We start from the raw sequence: 14,416 nt of genomic DNA, 5'->3' as shown, positions 1-14,416 counted from the left end.
TGTAAAGCCTACAGAGCAGTAGCAGGCGCTTTAAGTAAAGAAGGCACTATGCTGGGCTGCTTCCACTTCCCCATCGCCGGCTCCTTGTAAGCCCCACCTATGTTGAAATTCTAGAGACGCCGCTCTTTCTGATTACACGGTTCTCCCCGATCCGTGCAATTATCCTGGTTGGCGCCTACACTCCTGTACCTTGCCGGGACAACCCGGGCAGTCCGTACTGCTTGGTGGCCCTCCCGACCCCCGGCCGTGCGGGCCGCGCCGCCTCCCCACGCCGCCGCCGGCTCCGCGCAGCCGCCCCCCGCGGGGCTCCCGGGCTCGCGGCCACGCCCTCGGGGCGGGGCTTGGGCTCCGCGCAGGCGCACTGCGGCGGCGCCGCGCCTGCGCCGTGGCGGGGCTGAAGGAGGCGGGGGATTGGTATGCTGCGTGCGAGAGTGTGAGGGCGGAGGCGGCGGCGAGCGTGGTACTACGGGCGCGGGCCGGAGGGGGCGGGGGGATGCGCCGCGGCGGCGGCGGCGGCGGCGGCGGCGCGGGCGCTGGGCTGCGGAGCGGAGGCGCCAGAGCCGCGGGGCCCGGTCTCGCCGCCGCAGGAGCGCGGGGGTCGCGCGCGGCCTGAGGACGCCGCACCTTTCTGCCCCTCGCCTTTTTTTTTTTTTTAAACAACCGGAACCAATGAACGCAGCCGGGGCCGGAGCTCCGGAGGCCGCCGGTGCCGAGGGGACCAGGCTGGCGCCCGGCAGGAGCGGGCGTCCGCGGCGGCGGGGGCGGCCCGCGGCGGGCGGGGCGGGCGGGGCGGGCGGGGGGCCGGCGGCCGGGGCTCCTCCGCGCCCTCGCCCCGCCGCGGCCCGCCCGGCCTGGGCTGCGGGGCTGCTGCTCGGGCTGCTGCTGCTCGGCGCGGCCGACGGATGCGACCTGGCGTCCCGGCAGCTCCGCGGGCGGCGGGCCTCGGGCGCGGCCGCCGCCTCCTCTCCCGCCGCGGTGGCGGCCGACAGTCCGGCGCTCATGACAGGTGAGGGCCCGGGGGGCGGCGGGGGCGGGGGCGGGCGGCGGGCGCGACGCCGGCGGCCGCGGGACCCCCGACCCGGGAGGGGCCCCTGCTCCAGCCCTGCTTCAGCCGCTGCTGCTGCTGCCCCTGCTCTGCCCCTGCTCCACCCCTGCCCCAGGTCCTGCCCCTGCCCCAGCCCCTGCCCCTGCTCCACTCCTGCCCCAGCTCCTGCCCCAGCTCCAGCCCGAGCCCCAGCCCCAGATCTAGCCTCTGCCCTTGCTCCAGTCCCTGCTCCAGTCCCTGCTCCAGTCCCTGCTCCAGCCCCTGCCCCTGCCCCAGCCCCTGCTCCACTCCTGCCCCAGCTCCTGCCCCGGCTCCAGCCCGAGCCCCAGCCCCAGATCCAGCCTCTGCCCCTGTCTCTGCCCTTGCTCCAGCCCCTGCTCCAGCCCCTGCCCCAGCTCCTGCCCCTGCCCCAGTCCCTGCTCCAGCCCCTGCCCCAGCTCCTGCCCCTGCCCCAGCCCCTGCTCCAGCCCCTGCCCCAGCCCCTGCCCCAGCCCCTGCTCCACCCCTGCCCCAGCTCCTGCCCCGGCTCCAGCCCGAGCCCCAGCCCCAGATCCAGCCTCTGCCCCTGTCTCTGCCCTTGCTCCAGCCCCTGCTCCAGCCCCTGCCCCTGCCCCAGCCCCTGCTCCACCTCCTGCCCCGGCTCCAGCCCGAGCCCCAGCCCCAGATCCAGCCTCTGCCCCTGTCTCTGCCCGTGCTCCAGCCCCTGCTCCAGCCTCCGCCCCTGCCCTTGCCCCAGCTCCTGTCCCTGCTCCAGCCCTTGCTCCTGTCCCAGCCCCTGCTCATGCTCCAGTCCCTGCCTCTGCTCCAGCTCCTGCTCCTGCGCCTGCCCCAGCCTCTATCCCAGCCCCCGTCCCTGCCCGACTCCCGCTGTACGACCTGCCACGGCAGGGGCGCGATGCGGAGCGGGGCGCCCCGACGCCAGCACCCCGGCCGCTGCCTGGTCTGGGTCCCCTACGGCCGGGACGGCTTTCTCCTCCGCCCCCACCCCCGACACCCCGCCCTCCACTGAGCCTCTCGGCGGCGGCACTAGCTTCTCCGCCCTACGGTCGGGCTCCCCGGTGTTCCTCGCTGAGCAATGCAGTGGTTTCCCTTCCGTGCTGCAGAAGAGCCGAGCCAGCAGGGTCTGCAGGGTACTGGGCTGATTTTTTTTTTTTTTTTTTTTAAAGCTGCTGGAAAAAGTCAGCAGCAGCAATGCGGTATTTAGTCGGCCTGTGGTGCTGCTTTTGCAGAGGCAGCTGCCAGCGAGTCGTACAGGTTCAAAGCCCCGCTGAGCACGGTGTCCCAGGGGAGGCTGCTAAAGCGGATTCTTTGAGAGCCATAATACCTAGTGGTATTAGTGGTTCCGTATTAGTAGGCGGAAATCTCTAAGTCTAATGTGTATTTTTTGAAGGGTGGGAGGAAGGTTTTAAAGGATGGGAAGTATTTGCTGCTGGGAGCATCGCTGGGTGACAAAGGGTGCAGGAAAGCTCTTCAGGTAGCCAGAAATATGCCTTAAAACTTAGCAGGTGCAGGATATTCAGGGCTAGTATTTGAGCGGCACAGTTCTGATAGAATGCACCAGCACTTTTGTAATACAGAACGTTCTCGAAATTATCGAAACCTTGCGAACACGTTTGGTAAGGTTAGATAGAAAACCGAATCGCCTTAAAGCCTTCCAGTGTCACGTACAACTGATACGTGTGGTTTGAGTAATGATTTGGGAATCTTGAGACGATTTCTTTTGGAAAAGTAGTGGAGCTAAAGTAATGTTCATTTTTTTTTTCTTCTTACTGTATTTTTAAGAGTAATCGGTAGATCTTCTACATTGCAAGATGAAAAAGGAAAACGTGAAGGGGAACAAGATGACCTGTCATTAACCTAACCGAAGTGATGATAGTGCAGCAGTCCTCCGAAAGTTACTAACAGCTGCTTTGAGAAGTGCTCGGGGAGCTGTATTCTTTGAAGCAAAGCAAATTCTCTGGGTTTTATGACAGAGTGTTTACTATTTTAGAGAGTCGGTGGATTTTGTCAAGCTCTTTGAAAGTTGTGTAGAATATAATGATCAGAATATTTAACTTATTTTACCCTGAAGCATACCTAGCTCTTTTAAAATGAAACCTGAAACATCAAACCAGTCACTGGGCAATTAGGATACAGTGACTACAGAATGAGGAGTATTAGGAGCACAGTATAGTTTGAGAGAATAGCTGGAATGACTTTATGCTTTAGTAGTCTTTATTCTCCAACTACAGATGTGGCAGAGAAAAGTGAAGAACAGGGATCATTACAAAAGTAGCAAGATGAAAAACTATAATTGTGAAGTTTCAGGAAAATAGCAAGATAAACCTGACTCTAAAGGTTTAATGCCTCACACAGGAAGGGAGGGAGCAGAGATATTTGGGCTTCTGGGAGGTACAGAAGCATGATTATTGGTTTCTTGAGCAGAAGAGTTTGATTAATAAATAATTGGCTAATGCTTTATCAATATGTCATTGGTAGGGCATGCGATTCAGAAAATGTAGTGTTCTTTAACCAATAACAATACAGTGTATACTATGTCGATTATAGCAAGGAAATTGCTTCAGGTGAAATTTTTAGTTAACTTTATAATCCTCTTTGAAGATCTAAATTTCTCTGAGTTATGTATGGCGTCGTGAAAAAAGAAAGGTGATTGTGATTGGATAAAAAGTCTGATCACAAAAAATGAGTTTGTGCTGTAGTGCTTTAAAATAAGTGTACAAAAATAATATTAACTCTGGAATTTATTTTTAATGTTCTTATTCTTTCCCTTTGTTGGAATATTAATTTTTAACAAGTTAAATATTTCCATTTAGAATTTAAGATTATCAGACTACACATGTGCAAGTTAAATTGTGGTCATTTTTAAGAAGTTTATGTAAATACAGTCAATAGCACTGGTACCTGGGAAGTGGTAAATTGACGTCTGTAATAAAGGTGGAGCATGTTGAAAATTTCTGAGCAATATATATGCTTTCTATAAGGGCTCCTTCCTATTCCTCTGATGGTGTGAATAGTGTTCTTTAGTGATTTCCACCTGGAAATGTTGCGATCACCCGTGAACATAATATATTATTGCTATCGTACACTTTAGGAAGTAGATTGTGCTTAGAAAATACTGCGTTTTCATATTTTGGGCAGTGTTAATGGAGAGAAATGGGATAGAGAGTGTTAGTAACAAAACAGCTATATGTGAATTTTGAAAGTGGAAAATTCTTGAATATTCTGAGAGAGGAATTGATCTATGGCTCTGTATTAAAGTTGTCACTTATCTGTGAGTATTCTTTTTTTTTTTTTAAGATTTTATTTATTTATTCATGAGAAAGAGAGGGAGAGGGAGAGAGAGGCAGAGGCAGAGACACAGGCAGAGGGAGAAGCAGGCTCCATGCAGGGAGCCCGATGTGGGACTAGATCCTGGGTTTCCAGGATCAGGCCCTGGGCTGAAGGTGGTGCTAAACTGATGAGCCACCTGGGCTGCCCATCTGTGAGTATTCTTAAGCGCTCTGAAAGTGACAGCCAAAATCACGTCTTCTCTTTTCCTCTACAGATTGGTATTTTTAATATTTCAGGGAACATCATGAGTCTGCCTCTTACTAATAAAATGTAGAAAGCATTCTTTTCCACTGAGGTTTGCCTCTCAAGAGTTTTACTTTCAAGGTTTAGTGTGTTTTAAGAATTAATTGCCTTTAAGTCATCTGTCACATGCTTAGTTTTGAGCAAGCAAGTGTTCTAAAGGGAGAATGAGATATCCTCAAAATAAACGGACTCACTGTCATAATGAGTATTGGTTTATGTTTTCCTTTTTTATATTACGTTTTCAGAATTGAGTGTGCAAAAGGTTGATAAGCTGAAACCAATATTTATAATGCTGTGTAGTAAAGGCTTAAATAATATGTTCATATATATATTTAGGGCTCTGGCTTTGAAAGCGATCAGAATTTAAAGCAAGTTAGGGCTTGGTGACTGAAAGTTTGCTGATTACAATCTAAGGCAGTAGTTTAATAATTCAAAGCATTAATTTCTTTTTTTGCCTAACAAATTTAGATTCAGTGACTTGCTCCTAGTGGAGAGTGATTGATCTCATCCGGATATGGTTTCTGAGAAATAGTTTATGAAAGGGCAAGGAAAGAGCAAAGAATATACACACACAAATATGTCGTGTGTATATGTATCTATATATATCACAGTTCTTTATTCTGGCAAAATGTGCAGAATACAGTTGATCTTTGAACTACAGGGTTGGGGTGCCAATGTGTGCAGTTAAAAATCCAAGTATAACTTTTGACTCCTCCAAACTAGATGCCCAAGGTAAACAATTGACACATATTTCGTATTTGTATTATATATTGTATTCTTAAAGTAAGCTAGAGTAAGGGAAACATTATTAATAAAGTCATGAGGGAGGGGCGGCCGGGTGGCTCAGCGGTGGAGTATCTGCCTTCAGCTCAGGTGGTGATCCCGGAGTCCCGGATCAGGTTCCACGTCGGGCTCCCTGCGTGGAGCTTGTTTCTCTCTGTGTGACTCATGAATAAATAAATGAAATCTTAAAAAAAAAAAATTCATGAGGGAAAATACATTTATAGTATTGTACTGTATTTATAGAAAAAATATGTGTATAAAGCAAACCTTTACAAAGGTACAAAGTTTAAACCTACAGAGTCCAAGGGTCAACTGTAACTGAAACATTTAAAACATGTTTTCTTATATGTAGTGGTTTTCAGAATTTTTTAAAACAAGTTTTAGCATCGGAAATGTTTGCTTTATCTTTTTTTTTTAAATGAATGCAACCTTCTTTAGTGCCTCTATAAATGTTTACTAAAATACTTTTTACTAGTTTGGTGTGTTATTAGGAATATAAAATATTTTAGAACGTGTCTTTTGGAAGTATTAAAATTTCAATGAAAACTTAAAATACGGAAACCCTGGGTGGCGCAGCGGTTTAGCGCCTGCCTTTGGCCCAGGGCGCGATCCTGGAGACCCGGGATTGAATCCCACTTTGGGCTCCAGGTGCATGGAGCCTGCTTCTCCCTCTGCCTATGTCTCTGCCTCTCTCTCTCTCTCTCTCTCTCATAAATAAATAAATAAAAATTAAAAAAAAAAAGAAAACTTAAAATATTAATTTGAAGGTACACCATTTAGAAAGAGCCATTCCATTCATTAGTGTTAAACACCTCTATGTGGTGGGCGTTTGTTAATTTAGATGAAAATACTTCACACGAGCATGATTATCATTGTAAAAAGTCTTAAGATTGATTTGAAATATCTCCCTTTGCTTACCTACATTTACTTAGCAAATATTGTCACTTTTTTTTTTTAATTCTAACTGGTTTGGGTGTAGTTATTTTACAATGAATTATAGTGTTAATGTTTATATTGTGGCAATAGTTAAGCTCACAGTGTAGTTCACATAGTACCAGAAACCATTATTCCTCTTTTTTTTTTTTTTAAAAAAAAAAGATTTTATTTATTTATGAGAGACACAGAGAAAAAGGCAGAGACACAGGCAGAGGGAGAAGCAGGCCCCACGCAGGGAGCCCGACGTGGAACCCGATGGATCCCAGGACTCCAGGATCACGCCCTGGGCTGAAGGCAGGCGCTAAATCGCTGAGCCACCCGGGCATCCCATTATTCCTCTTTTTGTGAAATTGCTCTTTCTGAATTTAGCTTCTGATTTCCTTTTGATGGCTAGGTCTTCTGCTGTATTCTCTTTTGCCTTCCCAGGTAGTTATCATTACTAGTTCTTTCCTTCATCAGTATTTGGCCATTGCTGTAGGGGTTTCTTTTTCTTTTCTTTTTTTTTCTTTTCTTTTCTTTTCTTTTCTTTTCTTTTCTTTTCTTTTCTTTTCTTTTTTCTTTTCTTTTCTTTTTTCTTTCTTTCTTTCTTTCTTTCTTTCTTTCTTTCTTTCTTTCTTTCTTTCTTTCTTTCTTTCTTCTTTCTTTCTCTGACTACAGGATTAAGAATCAACTCATACATGTTTTTGATCTAGTCTATTTTGAACATTTAAGAATTAGTAATTTTACTGGTCTGGAAACATTGCTTTTCTTGGGAATACCATGGTAGAACTGATTGGTCTCTGTTGGGAATCCCTGCATAGGAATAATTTAGAGGGTCACTTGGAAAAATGAGTTTGGGATTTAGCATAACTTTAGCAACAGGAGGAGCCACACAGGAATTCTTTAATTTGCTAAAGGCTTGCTTTGTGATTGAATGCATACTAATGTTTTCAGATTAATTTAGACTTCTGAGTAACTATGTCAAGCATTGTGGATATTGGCCTACTCATTGATAATCGGTGTAGGATACTCTTAAGATGATGCTTGGGGATCTATATCTATGTAAATGGTAGCTAAAGTATAAACTGGTTAAGCTAATGTTAAGATAAACAGTCAATAATATGATTAGTAAGCCCCTTTTGGTATTCACTAAAATTTGGACTTTATCTTATTAAGAACTAACAGATTTTATCAGCCTAACCATTTCCCCCCCAAGATTTATTTATTGATTTATTTGAGAGAGAGGGAGAGAAATAGACTCCCTTCTCAGCATGGAGCCCAACATGGGGCTCAATCCCATGACCCTGAGATCGACCTGAGCTGGAATCAAGAGTTGGATGCTTAACTGGCACTCCCAGGTGCCTTTCAGCCAAACAATTATTAAGCACATGCACAGTACCATACATATAGTAGGAATTGGAAAGTATACACAAAAGAGAAAGACCATGAGTGTGCCTATTGGGAATAGTAGATATATTTATTAAACTATTACTAGCTGTCAGTATTGTGCTAAGTGGTTTATATATCACTGTTTTTGATTCTGACATTAATACTATTAGAGATAACCCTACTGTAATCTTCATATAAATGTTGGGGAAACCAATGGAGTAACTTAAGTAACTTACTGAAGGTCATACTTAGTAATTAGAGTCAGAGATTGACCTGAGTTTCTCTGCTTACAGAGCTTTGATTCTTTACTGGTATGTTGTATGCATCTTTGCACACAACTAGGCATAATAATGAGATGGATTGTATTAGTACCAAAATGGACTGCAAGATGTTGGAGAGAGGAAAGCTATTAGGGAATATTACTTAGAGGAGGTTCTAGGGTTTGAGTGGGATCTTGATGTTAGATAGGGACTTCTTGTGGAGATGAGTGAAAGATCTTTCTCGGAGAAGGCATGTGCAGGCGTAAGAAGTTAATAGTTTTCTTTATAGTTAAGCATAGGGTATATGTAGAGTAGCGGGAAATGCAAGGAGAAAGAAGGCTCAGGTCAAATTATCGAGGACTTTAATATTCCTTAGTTTGTATGCTTGGTATTGAAATGTCAACACATTTAACACTGGGGTACTCAGTCTTGTGCAGGAGACTATGGGAAATGATGGTACATTTTCTTGGTATATCCATTTTACTAGATCGGGAAACAAATGATTTATTTGATAGTAACAAAACATTTAACAGTACTGAATGTGCATGTGTTATGGAGAATGCAAATTTAATTGTTAAGGTAAAATAAAAGGCTTGAGGTATTTTGGCCTTTCAGAGTGTTCTGTTCATAAACTTAAAAGTAGTAAATCTGTTTTCTTGTTGGGTTGGGAATCACTGTAGTTTTTGAATATGGAAGTGACATGACTCTGTGAGAAAGTGAAGTCTGAGTGGTTAGAAGTGAGGAGATGATAGAAATGAAGAGGACAGTTAGGAAACTGAAGAGAAGTAAAGGTCTTGAGAATTTCAGTCATGAAATTATGGCTATGAAAATGTTTAGAGGAAATTTTATTAAATTTGCTTTATTAGGAATCTAGAGGGAAATCTAAGAAACAAAAATTACCTTTTAATATTAAACACCTAGTGTTTGTAGAATGACTTATTTAAATTGATGAAAGTCCTTGAAAATATGCAAGAGGAATGTAGTTTTAGTATTCCTTATTTTATTTTTATTTTAAAGATTTATTTTTTTATTCATGAGAGAACACAGACTGAGAGAGAGAGAGGCAGAGACATAGGCAGAGGGAGAAGCAGGCTCCTCTCAGGGAGCCCGATATGTGGGACTCAATCCCAGGACCCTGGGATCACGACCTGAGCTGAAGGTAGGTGCCTAACCGCTGAGCCACCCAGGCATCCCTATTTTTATTTTTTAAAATACTTTATCCATTTATTTAGAGAGAGCCAGAGAAAGCGAACGTGCAAGTAGGAGGAAGGGCAGAGAGAGAGAGAGAGAGAATCTCAAGCAGACTCCACAGAGTGAAGGGCTGGACACAGGGCTCTGTCCCAGGACCTTTAGACCATGACCCGAGCCAAAGTCAAGAATTGGGCACTCGACCAACTGAGCCACCCAGGCGCCCCTAGTATTCCGTGTGTTAAAGTGGATGTTTGTTCCTTAACAGTGGATAACTGTTTCTGGATTGACTTAATACTATATTGCATCAAAGTTGAATTTTCCCCACCCCAGCTCTCCTTTGAATAAGCAATGCCTAAAAGTATTGGCATATTATTTGTTTCAAAATTAACTTTTGAGTTTCACATGTGAATTTCAAACTTGATCCTTAGGTGATGATTTCAAATTTGTTCATTTCCTTATCCTTCTAGATCTTTATATTAGTAGGTATTAGATATTTAGTCCTTCTTGACAGTTTCTAATCCTACCTTCAGTTTTCCTTGACTGGCTTTATTATTGCTAATTTTAAGAGTAGTTCTGTCTTGTCTGTCCTCAGTCTTGTGTTCCTCTAGTCTAGCTGAACATTTCCTCCTCAGAGAACTTCATTACTAGGAAAGTTCTAAATTGGGGGTGGGGAACCCCAAGCCAATGATTGACTTAACTTTTGGCTTTATTTCATTTGGCCCTTGAGGTGATACTGCACAACCATCATGGCTGCAGTCCTGAGAGTAATTTCCTTTCTGTTAGGCTGCCCTCAGTCGCACAGTGTAAAGTGAAACAACTTTAGGAGAAAGGCTAAGATCAGTTGTAGAATGCTAAATAGTGGCTGTTCAGTGTTTTCTTTAGGCGGTGGTAATTCCCCTCACCCCAGAACCCACAGTGTATTAGAACAGTTAGTTGGACTAACATTCATCTCAGAACTCAAGCATCTGTCTCAGTGTTTCTTGCAAAACGAATTTGTCTTTATGTGTACTTAGGGATTTTGGCCTCTGTTTAACTTACTTTTACCTCTACTTCCCTACCTCTCTTTTTGATCTTCCTAAACTTGCCAGTATGTGGAACTGAAATACTTCAAAAATGATTTTACTGAATTAAGTACTGGGTTTTTAATTTTAGAAATAATGGAAGTGAATCTGATTTAAAAAATGTTAAACAACCTATTTCAAACCCCTACAGTAACAAAACTGATTTGTAGTTGTTGATTAAGTGATTCTTAATAAGTAAAAAAAGTTTTTTTTAAAACCTTCACTTGAAATATTTATCTGTTATATAACATATGGACATTTCACAGATCCATGTTATTGTGTTCATGTTTTCTTTCCTTTTTAGAAATGTCTAGTGTTGAGTAAACAGATAATCTTATTCCTCCTCCTCTATTCCTATTCTCTAGCAATAAATCTCTAACTTTTCCATTAATGGTACGTATATAATTTTTCCTGTGTCTTTACTTTCATCTTCAGCGATTCTTTCTATTTTGTTACACACATTCAAACTGTGTTAATCCTTGATACTTATTTCTTCTGGATACCAAATTAAAAAAAAAATCTACTTTAAAGTTGAATAAAACTGGGGGTATAGGTACTCTGATATTTTTTGAGTTTTTTAAAAAAAAGTATACCCTGTGATGTGCAGCCAGTATTTGGTTCTGGGTCTGTTGAAATAGATCCTAAAAAGAAGTGTAGAGGGTAAAAGTCAGAAAGTCAGACTATGGTGACCATGTGTGCATGCATATACGTGTGCACATAAAGCTTTAAACGTTAAAGTAATTGTTTTGTGGCAGATATGTTGCAAGGAACTGGGGATATAAAGATGCTGAAATTGCATCATTACAAGAACAATATAAACTTGAAAATTGCCTGAGAGTGTACTGCATAATCTAAAAAAAAGAATTAATATGGTATTTATTTTTAAAAAGGGAACCTCTGTGGCAGCTTATCTAGTAGCAATTTTGCATTTACTAAAAATACCTATTAGAATATCTATTAGAAATTTTTAAAAAAAATTTATTCATGAGAGACAGAGAGAGTGAGAGCGAGAGAGGCAGAGACACAGGCAGAGGGAGAAGCAGGCTCCATGTAGGGAGTCTGACATGGGACTGGATCCCGGGCTTCTAGGATCATGCCCCAGGCTGAAGGCGGTGCTAAACCGCTAAGCCACCTGGACTGCCCTTATTAGAAATTTCTTGTTACACATTTGCAATTTTGAAAATAAGCCCCCTTCCCCTTCTTTGGAATAAGGTGTGATATAAATATAGTACTTTTTTACTTTTTGATATTATTTTTATTCTTCATTCAACATGGGGCTCAGACTCACAACCCTGATGTCAAGAGTTGCATGTTCTACCAACAGAGCCAGCCAGGTGCCCTGAAGTGGGCTATTTTTTCCACAGTAGAAGTATTCACTGAGAATGCATAAGAGTTTATCACATGGGGGGGGGGTGGTTGGGTACCTGGATGGCTCAGTTGGTTAAGCATCCAACTCTTAGTTTTGGCTCAGGTCACTCTCACAGAGTCATGAGATCAAGTCACATGTTGGGCTGGGCACTTAGCCTGGAGTCTGCTTTTCCTTCTCTCTCTGCTACCACCCCCCCCCCCCCCCCCCGCCCATGCTCTCTTTGTAAATAAATAAAATATTTAAAAAGTGTTATAAAGAGTTTGTCACATAGGGAAAAGTGTAACTGTGAGAGGAAGAAGCTGAGTGGGGAATGACATGATAGACATTGCCATCTGAGAATGCTTAGTGGAAATTGTGAATTGTGGCAGAGTTAGTGGTCAGCCTGGTTGTAGTGTGCCACCATCTGTGTCTACAAGTGGGATTCAAATATATGCCAGGCATTTGTATATTTTACCTCATTTAATCCTTTAGAATCCTAGTGAGGTTATCATTCCTGTATATTACTATATATGATGGAGATTTAGATTTGGGTCTCAAACAGTTTATTCCTTAAAAATCCTCCAGGGGGCTCTTGTGTGGCTCACTTGGTTAATTGCCTTTGGCTCAGGTGGTGATCTCAGGGTCTGGGTATCTAGCCTCTCATTGCATTGCATTGCATTGCATTGCAGTCCTGATCAGCAGGGGTCTGCTTCTTCCTCTCCCTCTGTGCTTGTGTGTGCACGTGCTCACTCCCCCTCAAATAAATAAAATCTTTAAAAAATCCTCTACAGCCAAAGATCTTTATGATAAATAAAATTTAAAAAACTAAATTTAAATGATATCCTCAGTAAGTAGGTAATTCCTATTTGTGGTTTGTTTTAATGTATATTCCTTAAGGATGGAATGTTATTTTTATGAAGCATAGCATTTTATATCTTGAACTTTTATCTGGGCCATAAGTCTGCTTCCACTTTTTGTACAGTGTGGTTAGGAGCATAGCCTCTAGACTAGAGTGAGATTTCTTGAGTTTGAGTCCCAGTCTGACAGTGGTTTTGTAATTTGGGTAGGTGATTTAATCTATTCATGCCTGCAAAGTGTTCCTGGACTCAATTCCAGTGTGTGTAGGGAGACTTGCCCATACCAGCAGGCAGTTTTTGGACATCATCTGAGTGTCTGAAAATGCAACACAATCCTGACACAATCTACCTGGAGATGGAATTGGATTCCACAGGTAGCTGTTCCACAAGACTACCCTCCATTTCAGAAGCCAGGTATAAACCCTGGTTGTGCTTCTGATCTATTAATCAGAGGTTCACATTGACCCCACTCCTTGGGTTTAATTTGCTGGAGTAGCTCACAGAACTCAGAAAAACTTGCTGACTTACTAGATTACCAGTTTATGACAAAGAATATTAAAGAATTCATATCAACAGCCCCATGAAGAGATACATAGGGCAAAATCCCAAACAAAGGAGCTTCTGTCTTCCTGGAGTTTGGGGGTCTGCATAATGGCACATGGAAGCTTTCTGTCCCCAGTGTGGAAGTAGTCTGGATGCCCTGTTTTTTTTTTTTTTTTTTTTTTTTTTAAATGGAGGCATTGGGTTTTCATTATATAGGCATGATTGATGAACTCATTGGCCATTGGTAATTGATTCAGCCTCTAGCCTTCCCAGAAATCTGGTTGGGATTGAAAGTTCCAACCCTCCATTCAAGCTTGGTTCCTCTGGCAACCAGCCCCCATTCCTTAGGTGTGTTTTGCATAAATCACCTTCATTAATGTAAGCCCAGTTGTGGTAGAAAGGGTTTGTTAGGAATACTAAGACAGTCATTTCACCTTTATGGCTCTGAAGCTTTTTCAGGAACTGAGGATAAGAGCCCAAATACAACAAAAGATACTCCCTTTGCTCTTATCCCTCAGGAAATTCCATGGGTTTTGGGAACTGTGAGCCAGAGACTGTGGATGAAGACGAAATATATATGAGGTTTTTATTTTGGTTATCTCAGTGACCAAATACATGCAGTTGTTATAAATTTCAATATTGTGCCTAAATTTCCTTAACTCTAAAATAGGTTTGAATACATAAATTAATCTACGTAGAAAGCTTAGAACAGAGTCTGGCAAATACAAGTATTCAATTGTTGACTTACTATTTTTAATCTATACATAAAGGTGTACAGTAGTTGTAGAAATGTGATGTATCGAGTATTAAGATGTTTCATGTTGCGTTTTTAAAAAGTGTGAAGACATTTTGAGTCACTCCATGATCTAAATAACCATTAATGATCTGAGGTAAGTAAAAAATTTGTAATAATATGAAGCTAAGGGGATTGAGATTGAGGAGTACTATGGTATTTTTAAGAAGTTGTGTCATTAGCTTAAGTGATTTTGTACCTTTATTATTTTATAAGATTAAAAGACTTAAAGAATTTTGCAGTTGAAATATTAGACTTAAAAATTTTTTAGGTTTTTAATGCATGGAGCTTTCATTTCAGTTGGGAGGATAGGGGGAAAAATTATTTTTAACTTGTGAGAAATGCTATCAAGGAACAAAAGAGAGTTACAAGATAGAAAACACTGTGGCTCATATAGGGACACCTACTGATTTAGATAGGCTTGTTAAGAAAGCTTTCTGAGAAGATGACATTTAACAGGACATCTGCAGGATCAGGAGCCAAATCTGTGAAGAGTTGGGTAATAGCATTCCACACAGTGGTAATAACATGGACAAAAGACTTCGAGGCAAAGTATTTGAATATTTGAAGAAGTGAAAGTATCATTTTGACTGAGCATCTTGAAGAAGGGGAAGAGTAGTGTTTGATCTGGCTGTACAAGAGGGAAGGGTCAGATGGT

The 14,416-nt window shown here is 43.0% G+C and overlaps 1 protein-coding gene across 5 annotated transcripts in view; it reads left to right on the top strand.

The window, feature by feature from the left end:
• Positions 1 to 362: 362 nt before the first annotated feature.
• STIM2 (stromal interaction molecule 2) overlaps positions 363 to 14,416 on the top strand; it is a 140,867-nt gene continuing 126,813 nt past the window's right edge. The window contains exon 1 of one of the 5 annotated variants that reach the window (XM_077880409.1): positions 363 to 460. Coding sequence is in view for 3 of the 5 variants with exons in the window: in XM_077880402.1 (XP_077736528.1) it covers positions 670 to 1,006 (337 nt within the window). In the remaining 2 variants the exon portion in view is untranslated. Of the gene's footprint in view, positions 461 to 530; positions 1,007 to 2,105; positions 2,176 to 14,416 lie in introns of those variants that run through there. The other 4 variants (XM_077880413.1, XM_077880402.1, XM_077880403.1 and 1 more) reach the window with 4 other exon arrangements.

Source organism: Canis aureus, chromosome 2 (genome assembly GCF_053574225.1).
Source record: "Canis aureus isolate CA01 chromosome 2, VMU_Caureus_v.1.0, whole genome shotgun sequence".
In the NCBI taxonomy this organism is placed as follows: Eukaryota; Metazoa; Chordata; class Mammalia; order Carnivora; family Canidae; genus Canis; species Canis aureus.
This window is presented reverse-complemented; position numbering and strand designations above follow the sequence as displayed.